Raw genomic sequence first — 19,425 nt, 5'->3', positions numbered from 1 at the left:
ACAGGTTCAATTCCCAGTCAGGGCACATGCCTGGGTTAGCCCAGGTCTCCAGTTGGGGGGCATGTGAAAGGCAACTGATAGATGTATCTCTTACACATCAGTGTTTCTTTCCCTTCCCCCCTCTCTAAAGATAAATAAATAAAACCTAAAAAAACCCCAATAACTTGAATAACTCTTTGCAGCCCTCCTGCCCCACCACACAAGAACCCCTCCCCCTCATGGCACCACACTCCCAGAACCCATCCCCCTCCAGTGCTCTCAACTCCTGCCCAAAAGAGCATCAGTCCAAGGCCCTTAGCAAGAAGTCCCTGGGAGCACTGGCAGCCATAAGCAGGAGGATCAAGCTTCCTCAAAACACTCCTATCACCTGACTCTACTGGATAAGGAAAGGGGACCGAGGTCCAGGACGCTTCTTACTCCTGATCCCACGGAAGGTGTGAAGTGAGGGTGAGGGAGGTTAAGCCTTTGTTCTATCCTACCAGCATTTTTCCCATGGCAATTATTTGGGGAAAGTGGGGAGGGGGCAGTCGATCAGGAGCTAGAGGGCTTATTCTTTAAAGTTAAAATATTCCATGTCTCCTTGAGAAGAGGCTGATGGAAAAGTACAGCATAAAAATTATCATTGATAAACAAATAATACCTATTGGTCTGTTACCTGTCAGGACAGGGACTCCAGTGGTGGTGAGGTAGTGCTGTGTCTGTCTGGCTACTTTAATTATGGTGTGCATGTCTTTCTGAAAGTCATCAGTAGATGTCAATGACAGGGGAGATGGTCCACTTCCTGTTCCTGCTATAACAGAGCAGGGGCTACTTGGATAGTGTCTATGTTGACTTCTGGGGAGGGCAAAATTTCCTGCTCTGCTCCGTCTGCGTCTGGGAGAAAAGAGGCTCAGCCACTAAGTGTTCTTAGGTAGTGGGGCCTGAGAGGCAGAATAAGAGCCCAAGATAAGAGAGAGAGAGCGAGCCCTTTAGATCAGTAAGGCTGAGCAGCAGAAATGATAGATCTGAGGGGCTCTGGTTTGGGAAATCTGCGTCTCATTATTCCACACTCCCCTATTACAAAGATTTTCCTAATTCAACACCCAATTGGAAAACCACCTTTTTTCACAAATTAGGGAGCCCTGATAACGCACACACTCAACACTTACGTAAACGACACACACACGTACCTGCGTACCAATAATACAGGCACATCACACATTACACGGCCAGGACACGCCGAAACACAGACACAACACACTGACAGACCCAAGTACAGCAAGACTCGAAGCATGAGGCTGTTGCATATCCACGCATTCCCTAAAACATACGCGAGGACCGGGGAGGAAAGGGAAGGAGAGGTTGGGTGATGCATTCATGGCCCTGCACTCAGACACGTGCACCGAGAAACACTCCGCGCATCTACGTTCCCAGTTAGGTACGCACCTCGGACAGGCACCATCCCGAAGACCGACCTGACCAAGCGCCCTGCCCGGGCGATGGCATTTTACCGCTTGAGCGCGGCGGACCCAAAGCCCCGAATTTAAAGGAAAAGGCATCGCAGGCTAGTGAGCGAGGAGAGGAGAGATGCGCTCCCGAGGAATGGGACTTGGGAGCTAGTGAGTGGGAGCCTGTTCCCTACCCGTCGCGCAAGCCTTACTGATCCAGGTGCTGCGGCTGGTGGCTGTGCGGCTTCTCCCTGCCCTGCGCCGCGGCCTCACTGAGGTGGTGCCGGACGCGCCCGCCAAGGAGGGGGCTCCGGCTCAGGTGACCCCAGCCTCCCCGCCGGCAGTGACTGCCGGCCCTGCTCAGAGCATTCTGCAGAGCCCTCATGGAGCGCATCCAGAGCACCCAGGGCGTCTGAACAGCGGTTGGAAGGAGAAGCGGAGGAATCGGAGCGAGGACAAGTAGGGGGAGCTCTGTGGTCGAGTGCGAAGCCCGGGAGGTGTAGGAGAGTTGGGGCCTGCTGGGTGGGATTGTGGCAGGAGGAGGAGCCTGACCCTATAGGGCTCCAACCACTGTCAAGAACACTCAGAACCCACTGGACAGAGGAAGGGTCAGGTGTCCCGGGTTAGGGTGGAGGGCGCCTTAGTGCGGGGTGAGAAGAGGTCGGTGCCTGTGAGTTGGGATGAATAATGCCGAGGCCCAATCATTGAGGAAGCAAAAGACTTGAGGGCGGGGAAAAGAGGAACCTACCCAATGAGTACAAGGAGGTGGGCCGGCCTCAGATGCCTGCGGATTCTTGGGGGCTGAGACTCACTGGGGTCTGCTGGCGGTTCGTACAGACACTGAGGGCGGGAAACATGTGACTGGGGCGTTGCAAGCCTGGGGAGCTCCGCGGGGTCTCAGCGGAATCAGAATGATGGAATTTAGAGAAACAGTGGTAACTCTCCACACTCGGATAAAAGTAAACCCTGTTCAAGAGGTCATTGAGCAACCTTCAAAGGTCAGAATTGGCCCTTAGTAACCGCCTCCTAGTGCGGAGTAGAGACCAAATACCTAGTCTTTGGCACGCGGTATTGGTGAGTGAGGAGTCAAACGGCCAGAAAATATCCCGACCAGAAACAGCTTCCTAGGCACTTCGATGAGGTCCTGAGACTGCGAAAAGGTCACCCTGGTGGTTGCTAGGATGTCTGGGTTCTCTTATCTCTACAATTATTTGGTAACTGCTTAGGAATTGGGTGGTCTTAACGCTAAGCCCTTAAGCATTTTATAAACCATTATATACTCCCAGAGTTTTACCTATTTTAATTTCTTGCTCCTGTGTTCCTCATTGAACACTCATTCAGCACATGCAGGAATTTTATCATTTGCAGCTAGAACATTCACCTGCATTTTCACAAGGCCTAACACAGCATCTTTATTTAGTAGAGGCTCATGTAAATAAGAGCTATTATCTAGTGTTTATGGTGTGCCAGCCACTACATAGTCTATCTCTTCCTCCTACCAGAGACCTACAAAAGTAGTTATTAGTTTTGTTTTGAAGATGAAGAAACTCAGACTCAGAAATTATGACTTCTTCGAATAAGATAACCTAGTTAATAAGTAGTGAGGCCAGGAATCAGACTCAAGTCTCTGACTACAAGTCTCTCTCCATTGTTCAGCTAGCTCTTCCCAAAATTAACTGTTGAATTGAATTATCCCAGGAAATTACCTCATCCCCAAAGAAAGCATTATGGCACAGTGTCTAGAGGCTGGCTGTATCACAGAATAATCACTTTTTAATTTTGGATTAAAATGAGCTCAAGGGTAACTATGGGAAAATAATTATGAAAGCTATACTCTAGTCCTGGCCGGACAGCTCAGTTGGCTGGAGCATTGTCCCTGTGCATCAAGGTTGCAGGTTTGATGCCCTGTCAAGGCACATACAAGAAGCAACCAGTGGATGCAGCAGTAAGTGGAACAACAAATCAATTCTCTCTCTCTCTCCTAGATCAATTAAAAACAAAAAACCAAACCCACCCTGACCAGTGTAGTTCAGTTGGTTGGGTGTTGTCCTGCAAAGCAGAGTTGCCAGTTCAATTCCTGGTCAGGGCGCATGCTTAAGTTGCAGGTTCAGTCCTAGTCAGGGAACATATGAGAGGTAACTGATCAGTGTTTCTCTCTCTCTCTTTCTCCCTCTCTTCTCCTCTCTCTAAACATAAATAAATAAAATCTAAAAAACAAACAAACAAACCCATAATCTGGTGCGTTCTGTGGAAAGGTAATTCTCCTTTGCCTTGGGTAGGGTTGGAGGGTTTATTTGGTTTGAAACAAGATGGAATGACCTTTCCTTAGTTTTTGTTTGTTTTTCCCTTGTGCAGTCATTCCCTATCTGCCCTATCTGTTGGCCTATGGGAAGGACTCTCTAATTCAGGGACTCCTGTTTGCCCTGGGCTGGCTCATGCATGGCTTTGCCCATTAAGATCTTTAAGAGAGTTCTGGGTCCTAACGCTTTGTATAAACTCAAGCCAACTTTAGTTTTTCCAAATATAACAGGTTAATCTTATCATTGTTTCCTAAGAATGTTATTTCTTTGAAGATTTTTGAGCTGCCAAGAGAAAGATAACATATGTTAGGGAATGTGTAAACATTACCTAGAAGTTATTTGTTTCCTTTTACTTCCTACTTCTGTTTTTTTGAATTAGCTTTAGTTATAATCTGTAATGAGTTCCGTACTCTTTCTCCCCAGTTCTTTCTAATAGTAGAAGCTGGTTGGGCAGTGAAGAAAATCTACCCATAGAAGGGGAGGTTGTTTGCATAGAGAGCTAGCCTCCAGAGGAACTGTGGCCTTTGGACTCCTTTTACTACAGTATTGATGCTTTTGCATGAGGATGGAGCATGAACCAGTGACTTGGGACCAGCCCTGTGTAAAGTATAAAATATTCAAGAAGAACAAGTTTGTCATCTCAGGTGGTTTGGCTTGGTAGGTCTTTTTTGTTGTTGTTGTTTCTGATTTGAAAAGGACCCAACTAGTCAAATCTGTGCAAAAGTATTGGCTAATTGTGACATGGCCAGCTGTAAATGAGGCTTTTCATAAGTGAAAGAAAACTCGTATATTTCCAATAGGTTTTTAGGTCAGTCCCTGGTTGTGCCAGAGTTTTGTGAGATATGGGGGGGAATTGGTCCTAATGACTTTAAATTCTTAAATCAGAAAAGCTAAATTCCTCCTTGACTGGTGTGGCTCAGTGGGTTGGGCATTGTTCTGCAAACTGAAAGGTCACCAGTTCAATTCCGGGTCAAGACACATACTTGGGTTTCAGGCCAGGTCCCTGATTGGGGGCAAGCGAGAGTCAGTTGATGGATGTTTCTCTCACATGTTAATGTTTCTCCCTCTTTCTCCCTGTTCCCCCCTCTCTCTAAAAATAAATGCAAGGTTTTTTTTTTTTTTTAAGCTAAATCCTCTGGTACAAAATTGGAAACTTAATGTTTGTGTTTGGAGAATGTTTTGTTTACTTGTTTACTTGTACTATGATTTAGAGACTCACTTATTCAGTTACTCCAAGTGAGTGATTATTTCACCTAAGTTATTTTTTTCATTAACTTTCATTCTGCTAATGTTACTATTGGTGCACACTCCTCCCTGCATTAGTTCCTCCACTTGTAAAGATAATCTGTTTTATTGGGTAAGTGGTGGGGGTTCTGATATAATCATCTTCCATTCATTTAATGAATATTATTTATTGGCTTACAGTGTGACAGGACCAGTGCTAGGGAATCCAGAAATGAAAACAAACAAACTAACAAATAGTTTCTGACTACTAGAAAAAATGAGAAAGTCAGTGTTTAAATTCCTAATGAAAAATGCTAAGATAAAGAGATAGGGAGAAGGAAGTATAAAGAAGGGGCACTTAATTGACTCAGGATAAGGGGCAGCTGAGAAAAAGGGGAAGGGGACTAAAGGAATGTTGGGTGATGGGAGCCAGCTCTTAAAGCATGAGAGCTGTTTATGAGGAGATGAAGAAAAAGGTGTTCCAGACAGAGAGGGCTCTGCAAGAACAAACAACAAAGAGAAACATTTGAGGGAGTCCAGAGTAGTGTGGTTGGAAGGAAAATTTGGTTGGGTGTGAGAATGTGTGAACCAGTGAAGTGGAAGATGTAGGTGGGGTCTGCATTCTGAAGAGTTTTCAACACTATGGTAAGAATATTCAACTATATTCCAAAGGCAGCTCCGTGGTCAACCTTTCAAAGCTTCTCTACTTCACTTAAGCTAACCAACCCACTGCTTCACAGAGAAGCCCTCAATTTTCTGCCATTCCATTTGTAAGTCTTCTCTATCCCTGCAGATACTGTTGAAGAGGAATCCTTTCTCATGCTCAGGTTAATGTTTCCACTTACTTTGCTCTATTTTTCAGCCTTTTCTTCTCTAATGATTCTATCCTTTAGCATTTAAATATTCTCAGGTCTCTGTCACCTTAAACAGTCATTATACTTTGACTCTTGGTATGAGTGTGATTACATTAAGATATATTCAAGTTAAGCAGCTTTATGCAATTCATATTTTTCATCCATATTGCTCTTAAAATAAAAATTGAGATATAGCCCTGACTCATGTGCCTCAGTTGGTTGGGCGTGGTCCCACAAAGCGAAAGACTGCTGGTTTGATCTCCAGTCAGAGCACATGCCTAGGTTGTGGGTTCTGTCCCAGTTGGGGGTGTGTGTGAGAGACAACCGATTAATGTTTCCCTCTCACAGCAATGGTTCTCTCCCTCCCGTTCTCCTTTCCTTCTCCTCTCTCAAAAAAAATTGATAAAAACAAAAAAATTGTGATGTAATCGCTTTATTTTGACTCTCATCTGTATTTCTTCTACTACCAACTTTTTTGAGAGAGAACGTTACACTTACCATGTTTTTATTCTGATTTCTCATTCATTCTTCCATAATGGTGAAACTACGCCGATGCTGCCATTGTATTGCTGTGGGTTTATGGGTTTTCAGAAGTTCATTGGAGTTGAAAGTTTAAATATATTAATCAAGTCCACCAAATAGATTAATATATTTAAAAATTGTTAAGACATCATTAGTAAGCAAATGTTTTGAATAGGACTTAGACTCTAGCCAGAGCACATGGTGTTGGTGCACATGTTTTAACTTGTTATTTAACTTCATGGAGTAGAGAAATTTCATATAACTTCAAATGTATATGATATATTCCAGTATGCTCTCCTAATGTTTCTTTGGTTTAGCAATTACAAAACCAAATTTTTGGACTTAAAAAGTATAAACATGAGCATGTAAAAAAAAATCACAACATATCATCACATTGGTTAGATTTATGATGCTTAATGAACATTTTCTATTTTACTAAATAATATCTTCTGTAATTTGTTTTCTCTGATGGTCATAAGAATAGATTTTAGGAAGTCTGAATCATTATAATATGCTAAGGAATGGAGATTTTTGCTAGAATCCCTAAAAATATTTAAAAAAATTTTTTGTAGACTAAAACTAATTTGAAAGAGTTTAAAACATCAAAAAAAAACCTTTCAGATTGTGGTTGATACCATTTTAGTACTTAAAAATGTGGAAGAGGTTTTAATCTTGTGTTACCATATAATGAACAAAATTATTCTCTAAAAGATTAGCTAAATTAATTTTTAACCACACTTATCTACTTAAACATTCCATAAGCCATAATTTCTCAAGATCTTACATAATTTGAAATTTTTACATCATCCACTTTTGCCTGTCAATTTACTAAAAGTTGTTGTTACAGCTTTCTGATGTTTTGGAAATTTTTAGATAAAACAATTTTAGTTTAACAAGTATATGTATAGTGACTACTACTTACTTAGGTAAGAGATTTCCAGGGCTAGGTATATTTATTCACTTATTTGAGTTTATTTTTCCAGTCCAGTTTAATTTAATTGATGAAAAATCACAGTAAAAATATAGAAGATGCCAAATAAATGTATAATGTATGACATGATTATTTGCTGTTTTGTGAGAATTATTAAATATAGACATTGGAAGAAAGTAATATTACATATAAATTGTCTATGATAGTTATAATACCAGTATTTGGTTTCAGACTTATCTGAAGTTTATCTTAGTTTTGTTTTGCACAATTCTCATTCCTCTGGAGCAAAATTTAAATAATTTAAAAACGATTTCAGGAATGTTATAGGATCAGAGTGTTTAACAGAACTTTTATTCAGCATATAAGCTCAAGCAGGGGTAAAATAGGTCATAAAACTTATTAATTAGCCAACTCATTACTGAAGCCATTTTTTTACAGTTTTGCTTATTCAACTGGTTCAAAATTCAAAAGGTACAAAAGAGTATGTAGTGAAATAACTCTCCTGTTTCTGTCTCTGTGTTCTAGACACCCACTTTCTCTCCCCAGAGGCAAATTTTGTTACCGGTGTTCTATATATCCTTCCAGATATATTTTATTCATTTCTAAGCAATTACATATTTTCTCTTTTACACAATTGGTAGCATACTGCAATATAAGCACTGTTTTGTATTTTTTCTTTAAAACCTTTTTCCCTGTACACCTGGAAAACCTTCCAAATCACTACATACTGTGCTTCCTTTTATAGCTATGTGGTATTCCTTTGTCAGGATGTATCATTGTTATTTTAGAAGTCTCCTATTGGTGAATATTTGCATTGTTTTCCATCTTTTGTTGTAATTAGAGTGACCGTATTTCCTGGCTTGCTTGGGACAGTCAGGTATGCCAATTATCCCAGCTTAAATATTAATAGTTCCCTCTTTCTCTTATAAAACTGTCTTGTCATTCTGCAGGTTTGCAAAGATAACTGTAGGAGGAATTCCTAGAAGTAGAATTGCTGAGTCAAAAGGTACATATTTGTTTTTTGTTTGTTTGTTTGTTCATTTGCCATTCCAGTAAATGTAAAATTGTCTCAGTGTTGTTTTTATTTTATTTTTAAAAAATTATAAATGAGGTTGAGCATCTTTTTATTCAAGGTCTGTCCAGAATATATTCAACCATGTAATATGAAAACAGGGACATTTATTGAAGGAGATACAAGATACAAGAAACTTTGTACATAGGACAATGATGCCTCAGTCCCCTTCAAAGTAGGCACCTTGAGACCTCACACAGTTCTCCCAATTGCCATCAGCTGCCGCCTCGTATTATCCTGAGTCTCATCAACAATCTGAAATGTCTTCCCTTTCAAAGGTGATTTTAGTTTTGGGAAAAGCCAGAAGTCACAGGGCACCAAATCTGGGCTATAGTGGGGATGAGTTACTTGGATAATTTGGTTTCAGATTTATCTGAAGTTTGTCTTAGTTTTGTTTTGCACAATTCTCATTCCTCTGGAGCAAAATTTGCCAAAATTGCCAAAAAACTGCAGGACATGCATGCATGAGCTGCTGCATTATTGTGATAAAGCTGCCAATCACCAGTTGCCCATAGCTGTAGCCTTCTGAATCATTCAGTAGTTTCCGCGGAGGAATGTTCAAGCTTAACACAAAATGTGATGCAGGTTTGCTGCTCTACTCGCTCAGTCATTTTGAATACTATGGCCACACAGTACACATGCTCACTAAACAGTGTCTACCACCCCCACTGACTAGTACAGTGAAGTTGTCATTGTTCATGCATGTGCATTCCAGTCCATCCTCCTTGGCTGCCAGATTACATAGCTGTTGCACAAACTGTTTGCATTATATTATCAATGGCTGGACTTTTTTTGTTGACAAATCTTATATGTTTAACAGCCATCGTATTTCCTTTTTTATGAATATTCAAATACTGGTTATTAGAGTTTTGATATTGATTTGTATGAAGAGGAACTCTTCATATATTTTGGAAATCAGCCTGTTGTGAAATGAGTGTCATGCTTTTCCCTCCCCATCCTGATTTATAAATGTGACTTTTAGTTTTCCTTTTGTGTTTTTTGCCATGTAGGAACTTTTTTTATCATTATGCAGTCAGATTTCTCAATTTGTACTTTCTATTCAATGAATATCATCAAAACCCATTATTCAGCTGTAAACTCACATTGAATCTTTTATTTCCTCATCCTTCATACCCTATGACAGGTCTCAAATTCATCTACTTTTCCCCATTTCCATTGCTGCTGTCCTAGTTGAGCTTCTTAACTCAGATCTCTCTCCTATCGGTTTCATTCACTTCCAATCTTTTCCTTTTTTTTTTTGAATCTTCACCTGAGGATAGGTTTTTATTAATTTGAGAGAAACGTCGGGGATTGAACCCGCAACCTAAGTACATGTCCTGACCAAGAATCAAGTCCACAACTTTTTGGTGTACAGGATGACACTCCAGCCAACTCCACCACCCGGCCAGGACCAATCTTTTCTTTACAGTGTGGCCACAATGATCTTTCAGAACTGCAAATCTTGTTATGTTATGTTTTTTTATAACCCACTAGTGATTTCTCAACTCTAACATAATTGAAAATACAGTAAAAAATGAATAGGGGCAAGAACAAATGAGAGATGAAGATACTTAGTCGGCAAATGCAGATTACTCTTGACCATGGGGAACATTAAAAAAACAAGAACTAGAGAAGAACCTAGAGTTCAAGGGAAGGATTTTTGTTTGTTTTGTGGTTATTAAGATAAAGTGTGTCTTTGTTTTGTTTTGTTTTGTTTTAGGATAATTATCAATGTGCTAGTGAGGGAAACCAGTGGAGATGAAAAGGCTGAAAGATGGTAGCTGAATATTACATGCTAAGAATATGAGGGAGAAAGTGAGGTAGAATGCTTGAGAATGATACATTTTTAGAATAGTGCTTCTAGAGACTAAGAGAGAACACTAGTGTGGGAAATATCTAACAGCTTGCTGAGATTAGGGATTTTATAGTTTAAACATTTATGCAGAAAATAATACAAATAGTTTTATGTGGAAGTGCTATGAAGCCTTCAAAGAACAGATAATCCCAAACTTATATACTTTGTTCCAAGAAATAGAAAAAAAGAGAAAACTTAAAAATTTGTTAGGTTACTATAAAATGCAAAACAAAAACTAGGTAAGGATAGTATAAGAAAAGTTAATTATAAAGACACAAAGGCAAAAGTATTTATCCCAAGAATGCTAGAATGGATTAACAACAGAAAATATGTATAATATAACACATGAACAGATTAAGAGAGAAAATTTATTTGATCCTCCTGATCATTGCAGAAAATTATTTGGTAAAATTAAATACATGTTCATTTTCAAAGCTCTTAGCAAACTAGACAGGAGAAGGAACATTCCAATAAACCTGATAATGATTTTCTCAGGAATAAGGTCCTGTATCACAGATTTAGCATTCTGTTAAGTTTTTTTTTAAGATTTTATTTATTTATTTTTAGAGAGGGAGGGGAGAGAGAAAGAGAGAGAGAGAGAAACATCAATGTGCGGTTGCTGGGGGTCATGGCCTGCAACCTAGGCATGTGCCCTAACTGGGAATTGAACCTGCAATGCCTGGTTCGCAGCCCGCACTCAATCCACTGAGCTACACCAGCCAGGGCCTATTAAGTATTTTATTGGACGTTTTATTGTCCAATAAGACAAGAAAGAGAAATAAATGGTAAGGATTACAAGAAAAGAAACAAAATTAGCATTGTTTACAAATGACATTTATGGGGAAAATCTACATGAATCCACAGGTAAATTTTTGGGACTAATAAGAGAGTAAACAAAGTTCCCAGGTAAAAGATCAGTATCCATAACTCAATAGTGTTCCTTTTAATGTTCCATCAACATTAAAAGCTGAGAAGTACATGTGAACAAAACTAATACAGGATGCATAAGAATTTTATGGTAAATTTATATATATTTTATGTATACCATACATTGCAAATTTTAAGATGGTTCCCATGACCCGTGCCTGCTGCTATTCACGCCCTTATGTAATCCTCTCATCTTGAGTATGAACTGGACTTGTGATTTGCTTCTGACAAATAGAATATAGCAAAGGTGGCTCTCCCTTGTTGGTTCCATGTGAGCTGCCCTGAGGAGAGGGCCACATAACCAGGAACTGCACCCAGCAAAAAACTGAGGCCCTCAGTCCTACAGTCTGCAAGGAACTCAATGCTGCCCAAACTCATGTCACAGAAGTGGCTCCTTCCTACCTGGAGCCTGAGATGAGAACTCAGCCCTGGCCAACACTTTGCAGCCTAGGTAGGCCATGCCTAGATATTTGACTCATAGAAACTGGGAGGTAATAAACATGTGTTGTTTTACACCACTAAGTTTGCAGTAATATTGTTATGTAGCAATAGATAACTTATGCACTGTGTTAAGTGGAGGGGAAAACTCACTATCAAAAAGACGGAGGCTTTCCTTAAAGTAATTTATAAATTTAACACAAGTCCGTTCAAAATCTCAATAGCATTTTGTACAGAATTCGCAGGAATCCTAAAATTTTTATGGAAGAGAAAACAGCTGAGAGAAGCCAAGATTGATTTGAAAAAGATTGACGAAGGGACTGGACTTCCCTATAGCATATCATCCAAACTTTATAAAGCTATGTGGTAAAGATATGCCAAACTGTTTTCCAAGGTGGCTATACCATTTGACATCCCCACCAACAGTGTATAAGGCTTCTAGTTTCTCCTGCATCCTCCTCAGCACCTATTATTGTGATTTTTATTATAGCAATTCTAATGGATGTATATTAGTATCTTATTGTGGTTTTAAAAATATTTTATTCATTTATTTTTAGAGAGAGGGGAAGGGAGGGAGGAAGAGAGGGAGAGAAACATTGATGCGAGAGAGAAACATCCATTGGGGTTGTTTCTTGCACCCTGACCCACAGGGACCAAACACACAACCCAGTCATGTGTCCTAACTGTTAATCAAACCTGTGACCTTTCTTTTTGCAGAGGACACCCAACCAACTGAGCCACTCTTGTCAGGACTTATTGTGGTTTTAATTTTTATTTCTTTAATGCCTAATGCTTCTGAGCACCTTTTCATGTGCTTTTTGTTATTTGGATGTCTTTGGTGAAATGTCTGTTCACATCTTTTGCCCAATTTTAAATTGGGTTATTGCCTTACTGTTGAGTTATAAGACTTCTTTATATATTCTTGATACAAGTCTTTTATCAGATATGCAATTTCCAGTATTCCAGCCATTGGCTTGTTTTTCATTTTCTTAACGGTATCTTTTGAAAGTCAAGTGTTTTAAATTTTAATGAGATCCAATTTATCATATTTTTCTTTTATGGCTTATGTTTTTGGTTGTAGTGTCTAGGAACTCTGCTAGCTTGTCATGAAGAATTTCTCCTATTTTTCTTCTAAAAGACTATAGTTTTAGCTTTTACATTTAATTCTGTGATCCATTCTGAATTAATTTTTGTGAATGGTATGAGGTAAAGGCATAAGTTTCGTTTTTGTTTTTGTTTTGCATGTGGATATCCAATTATCTCAGCCCTGTTTGTGGATAAATTCTTTCCTCATTGAATTATGTTGGCACCTTTGTTGAAAATTAACCATAAATATAAGTCTCTCTCAATTCTGTTCCATTGATCTACACACATTCTTTCATTTACTTTAGATTTGTAATAAGTTTTGAAACCGATTCCTATAAATCTTTCAACTTTGTTCTTTTTTAAATTTGTTTTCGATTTCCTAGATCCTTTGTGTTTCTTTTTCTTTTCTGATTCAGAAAGTTAGATTTGTAAGTTTTTAAAAATTGATTGATTTTGAGAGAGAGTAAGAAACATTGATTGTTGTTTCACTTACTTATGCTTTCATTGGTTGATTCTTGTATGTGCCCTGACCAGGTGTGCAACTTCCGCACATCCAGATGACACTCTAACCAACAGAGCTACCCTGCCAGGGAGGTCCTTTGCATTTCCATCAACTTGTCAAGTTCTACAAAGAAGCCTGCTAAGATTTTGGTAGGAATTACATTGAAACTATATATCAATGAACAAAATGAAATAAGAAGCAAAATAGAGTCAGACTCATAGAAAGCAGGCTGTCCGCTGTTGAGGAGGGAGGCTGACCACTGGGTAGGCAGTAGAGGAATTGAGGAAACAGGGAAGGAAGGAAGGAAGGAAGGGAGGGAGGGAGGGAGGGAGGGAGGGAGGAAGGGAAGGAAGGAAGAAAAGAGGGAAAGAGAAGAAAAGAGGAAAAGAAGAAAGAAAAGAACTCACAGACATGGACAACAGTGTGGTGACTGCCAGGGAGCGGAGTGCTGGGGGAAAGTGGAGAGGGATGTAGGCGGGACAAATGGTGACGGGTGGAAACTTGACTTGGGGAGGGGAACGCAATACAGTGCACAGGTAACGTGTTGTGGAATGGAGCACCTGCAACCTGTACAATTTTGTCAATCAGTCATCCCTATGAATTCAATAAAAGGGGGAAAAAAGAAACTATATATGAATTTGGGGAAATTATCACATTAACATTTCTTTAATTTCTCTCAGCATTGTTTTATAGTTTTCAGTGTATGTCTTACAGTTGTTTTGTTAAAATTATTCCTAAATATTTAGTTCCTTTTGATACTATTATGAATGGAACTATTTTCTTAATTTCATTTTCATTTCTTTATTGCTAGTGCAGAGAAGTACAGTTGGTTTTTGTATGTTGATCTTGTATCCTATGATCTCACTGGACTAGTTTATTAATTCTAGTAGTTTTATTGTGGGTTCCATAGGGTTTTCTACGTAGACAATAATGTTGCTTGTGGATAAAGACAGTTTTACTTCTTCCTTTCTGATCTGGAGGCTTTTATAGTATTTGTTTTTTTGTTGTTGTTTTTTTGTTTGCTTTTTCTTAGGGTATTGTCTGGGACTTCCAGCATAATTGGGTAAAAATAATAAGAGAGACACCCTTGCCTTGTTCCCAGTTTTAGGGGGAATGCATCCAGTCTTTCCTCATCAGGTATGATGTTAGCTGCAGGGTTTTTTTAATCTGTTCTTTGTCACGAGGGTCCCCAACTTCTGGGCTGTGGCAAGCTGTCAGTGGCCTGTTAGGAACCCTGAGGTCCGGCTTCTGTCTCTACCCTGCCCCCTCATCCACAGCAGCAGGTGAGTGGCGGGTGAGAAGGTGAGAACCTGAGTCCCCTCACCCCCTAACCTGCCACCCACCCTCCGTGGAAAAGCTGTCTTCCACGAAACCTGTCTTTGGTGCCAAAAAGGTTGGGGACCAATGCTTTAACAAACTTGAGAAAATTTTCTATTAGTTGAGAGATTTTATCATGAATGTGTATTAGATACTGTCAAATGCTTGTTCTGTATTTACTGAGATGATAAGGATTTTGTCCTCTATTCTATTAATATGCCATATTACATTACTTGATTTTTGGATGTTTAACCAGCCTCATGTTCCAGGGATGCATTGTAGTTGATTACAGTGTATAATCCTTTTTCTTATATTGCTGAATTCAGTTTGCTAATATTTTGTTGTTTTATATCCATATTCATATGTGATATTTGTATACAGTTTTTTATTATACCCAGACAGCTTTTAACCTAATGGTTTCAATAACTTTTGATCATCATTGCCCAGATCAGCTGCTTCACTAGGGACTGCAAAGTGGTGCTGTCCTGTCACTCTTTGACTCATTATTCTGAACTCTTCTAACAAAGGACTTTGCTTCATCGGCTGTCTGGTTATTCAGAGATATATTTTATATAGAAAAGATGGGCTGTGACTTGATTCGTTTCTCTTTACTTGCTAATTTTAAGAATAAGTTGGTTCCAATTCCTCTGAAGGTAATCAGTTACAGTTTTTAAAAATTATTATGAATTTATGAACTTTAATAACTTTGATGTGTTTACATTCTTTGCCATTATTATTATTTTTGGCTCAGATTGTCCCATCTTTGGCTGTGGGAATCCCCTAAAATTGACTCTTGAACCCTTTGACGCCATCCCAGCAGTTTTGTAGGGGTGTTTTGATGGAAGACAGATTCTTTTCTTAACAATCAAAAAACTTCACATTTCTTACAATAGGAAAAGAAATGTTTTAATCAATAATTAAATGAAAACTGTCTAGGAGCTTATAGAATTTTTAATGTTTATTAGGTTTGATGTATATCTTAGAAGAGTTTGCACCCTGGCTGGTGTGATCAGTGGATTGAGCGCAAGCTTGCAAACCAAATGGTTGCCAGTTCGATTCCCAGTCAGGGCACATGCTTGGGTTGCAGAACAGGTCCCCTGTAGGGGGTGTGTGAAAGGTAACCACACATTGATGTTTCTCTTCCTCTCTTTCTCCCTCCCTTTCCTTCTGTCTAAGCATAAATAAAAAATCTCTAAAAAAGAGAAGAGTTTGCTAAAATCACTAGGTTATACATGCAAATGAGAAACAGTAACTTATAAAATATTTACTTAATAGCTTTCCAAAACAGTAGTTCCCCTGAAATTAAAACAGAAAGCAAATTTAATATATTTATACCTAGGTTTAGATATGACTCACAACACACATCAATCTTAATTTTATGATTTTGATATTAACTTTTTAAAGTACTCATTACAAACTCAAATCTCATTTTAAGATTATTAATTTGAGCTGTGTAGTTAAACAACATAGTAGTTTTTTTTTCTTAAGATTTTATCTATCTGCCTTCAGAAAGGGGGGAGGGACAGAGAAAAAGGGAGAGAAACATCGGGGTTGCCTCTCCCGCACATGCGCCCCAACCTGAAAACCAGGCTTGTGCCCTGACCAGGAATCCAACACGTCACTCTCTGTTCTGTGTGACGATGTCCATCCAATTGAACCATACCTGTCAGGGCCAATCCAGCAGTTTTTGATAGCTTCCTTGCTTTCCGATATGAATAGGCCTTATACATACTGTCTTTTCTTATTTTTACCATTGTATCTTTGGAATATAGTTCTATAAGTAGAACTGTTAGGCCCAAAGGGTAAAAGCAAACACAGTTTTGCTAGATAAAGTGACAAGAAATTATGCTATTTTGCACTTCACAAACAATATATCACAGTGGCATTTTAACACAGTTTCTCCTACAGTTTATTGTCAGGCTTTTGGATTTTTGTCAGTCTGGTAGGTGAGAAATAGTGTGTCTCCGTGTACTTTTAATTTAGCATAAACATGAACACAGTTTAATGTTATGATAGTGAGTCTACATTAACGCATAAAGAAAGACACTTGCCATCAGCCATGTAAGATTTAAGGAGCTGTCTCTGACCCTCAAGCTGCAGGTTATTTACTTGGGTTTGTAGTAAGGGATAAGAGAGAACATGCCACACTTACAACTTGCTTTGTCATCAGCACAGTACTTTGAACGGTCGTTATCTGACTTGACCGTCCTGTGTGGAGGTTCAGTACGGCCCTCCCCATCATGTGCCACTTGGGCACATGAGCTGTTTGAGCTGAAGGCAATCAAGCTCCTGCAAGCTCACAAAAAACTTTTACTTCCCCCCTAAAGAATTTAAATTAGGGCCTTGCCCATAATGAGAGTTGTCACCAGAAATGACTTTTTATGACCTACCTATCTAGAAGGCAGGGCAGACTTCTAATTACTGAACATCTGCTCTTCTTATTACCTTTCAATGACCTTCCTTCTGAAGCCAGAAGGCAATCCTTAGCTCAGAATGTCAAATAAACCTAATTTTCCCTTTCTGTCTTAACCTCTCATGCAAGTGAGGTGTCTGACTCTTTCATGTATATGGGGCCCCCATGCATATGGATATATTCATTTTATTTTCTCTTATTAACCTAGCTCATGTTGATTTAATTATTAGAGCAGTCAAAATGCAAAAAAACCTAGGAGGGTACAGGAAAGTTTCTTCCTCCTCCACACATGATAACCCCTGAGAGGTAGAACAGGTACTGTGTTCATTTTGTAGAAGAGGAAACTGATATTTTAAAAGATTGAGATTTTCCAGTTTAACACAGCAAATGGTAGAGCTAGGTTTAAATTTCAAACTTCTGATCATACTACAAATTCTGTGCTTTGTGTTCGTGTTATTTGCTTAAGGATGCTATACCACTATTACCCAGGAGATGGCAGTGTTCTCTTACAGTCATTGAGAATTCCCTTTTCCATTGGAGACACTTAAAAGGAAATGAAAATTGTATTCTTTCAGCTAACATTCTTAGCATAAATTATGTTTATGTTTTATGACCTACCTGTCCAGAGGGCAGGGCAGACTTCTAATTACTGAGCATCTGCTCTTCTTTTCACCTTGCAATGACCTTCCTTCTGGAACCAGAAGGTGATCTTTAGCCCAGAATGTCAAATAAACCTAACTTTCCCTTTCTGTCTTAACCTCTTAAGATAAAGAAGATAAAAAAGAGAAAAAGAGAAAAGTTAAAGATAAAAAAGATTAGTAAAGTTAGTGTTTGCTTCCTAGGAGCTCACAGTCCGGGTGCAAGAAGTGGGGCAGTCAAGCAGAGTTAACACATATGAAAATTTTGTACAAAATGCTATGGGACTACAAATTTATAATGGACCTTTTGAGATGGTGACTTTTTAATATGCTAATGGAAGTATAGTTTTATCTGACACACGGATGAGAGACACAAGTAAATTCAAGTTCTCTGACTTTCTAATGACCTAAAAATAAACAATAAAATGAAAATAATATTGTAAATACAAATTAAAAATCTGCCCTGGCTTGTGTGGCTCAGTGGATTGAGTGCCAGTCTGCAAACCGAAGGGTCGCCAGTTTGGTTCTCAGTCTAGGGCACATTCCTGTGTGGCAGGCCAGGTCCCCAGTAGGGGATGGGTAGGAGGCAACCACACATTGATGTTTCTCTCCCTATCTTTCCCCCTCCCTCCCCTCTTTGAAATTAAATAAATAAAGTCTTTTTTTAAAAAAGGAAAAAGCTCAGAGGTATACTAATGGGCCTCTCCATCACTGTAAACACTATTTTCAGTGTTTTGAATGAGCAATAACTTTTCAAATGTGAGTTTAATGTTCAAGATATTCCAATAATTTTTTCATTGAACAAATACTTAAAATTTTAAATTACTCAGGTATTGTTAAATGCTAGGGTTATAGTGGTATACAGTATAGTCACAGTCCCTGTCCTCATCAAGCTTATGCTTCTGGTAAAAACTGCTAGGGACTAGTGGTCTTATAAATAATGCATATTATTATTTTAGAAACTCTTTTTTTTTAAAGATTTTGTTTATTTATTTTTAGACAGAAGGGAAGGGAGGGAAAAAGAGAGGGAGAGAAACATTGATGTGTGGTTGCCTCTCATTCACCCCTAACTGGAGGATCTGGCCTGCAACCCAGGCATGTGCCCTGACTGCCCTGAATCAAACTGGAGACCCTTGGTTCAAAGGCTGGCACTCAGTCCGCTGAGCCCCACCAGCCATGTAGAAACTTTTTCTTATATTCAAATCTTATGTTTTATCTGAGAGTTTCAGGATATGGTACAAATCATCCCCAGAAGGAAAACAGGATTCTAGCAAATTATCTTTCATATATAGTGAATCAAACCTTGGGTAGAATCTTGAGTACTTAATTAACAGCACTTCCCAACAACTGTAGTTTTCTTTTTTAAAAAAAGATTTTGTTTACTTATTTTTAGAGGAAGGGTAAGGGAAGGAGAAAGAGAGGGAGAGAAATATCAATGTGTGGTTGCCTCTCATGCACCCCTAACTGGAGGACCTGGCCTGAAACCCAAGCAAGCATGTGTCCTGACTGGGAATCTACCTGGCAACCCTTTGGTTGGTAGGTCAGCACTCAATCAACTGAGCCACACCAGCCAGGGCCAACAACTGTAGTTTTCTACAAATCTTTCTTTTTTGTTTGCATTATTAGTTTATCCCTAGAAATATCACCCACTATGCAATTGATGAATAGGCCAAAATATTAGGTATCAGTACTACTTGAGATAAAGAGTTGGTTTGAGGAAAATGGTTGATTTTTCACCTCTGGAATTCCAGGATTATTTTATTACTTCAGATCCAAAAATATATGTTTATCAGACTTTTTAATTCTATAGGCAAATCAGAGTGGCATGGAAAGGAATGGTAAGGGCGCTGAATGGAGAGACAGCAAGTCTGGATTCTGGGATCAGTTATGCCATATTTGACTCTCATGACCTTGTACAA

General features: G+C 39.1%; 1 protein-coding gene and 1 long non-coding RNA gene across 6 annotated transcripts in view; one reads left to right on the top strand and one right to left on the bottom strand.

Moving 5' to 3' along the window:
- The window catches only part of GLS2 (glutaminase 2), a 14,106-nt gene extending 12,020 nt beyond the window's left edge, over positions 1-2,086 (bottom strand). Inside the window, exons 1-2 of one of the 4 annotated variants that reach the window (XM_045829008.1) lie at positions 1,640-1,668; positions 656-790 (exon numbers count right to left, since the gene is read on the bottom strand). Coding sequence is in view for 2 of the 4 variants with exons in the window: in XM_045829005.1 (XP_045684961.1) it covers positions 1,640-1,821 (182 nt within the window). In the remaining 2 variants the exon portion in view is untranslated. The other 3 variants (XM_045829005.1, XM_045829007.1, XM_045829006.1) reach the window with 3 other exon arrangements.
- LOC123812375 lies at positions 320-19,425 on the top strand. 2 transcript variants are annotated; one of them, XR_006784592.1, is made up of 3 exons: positions 320-434; positions 8,209-8,264; positions 19,317-19,425. It is a non-coding gene; the product is annotated as an uncharacterized LOC123812375 (long non-coding RNA). The 2 variants fall into 2 exon arrangements; XR_006784593.1 differs by lacking the exon at positions 19,317-19,425 and adding an exon at positions 13,171-13,273.

The sequence above is a fragment of the Phyllostomus hastatus genome, unplaced genomic scaffold (assembly GCF_019186645.2).
Source record: "Phyllostomus hastatus isolate PE091 unplaced genomic scaffold, TTU_PhHast_1.1 phas_scaffold_93, whole genome shotgun sequence".
Classification (NCBI taxonomy): Eukaryota; Metazoa; Chordata; class Mammalia; order Chiroptera; family Phyllostomidae; genus Phyllostomus; species Phyllostomus hastatus.
Note: the sequence above shows the minus strand (reverse complement) of the source record. Positions and strands in the feature narration are given on the sequence as shown.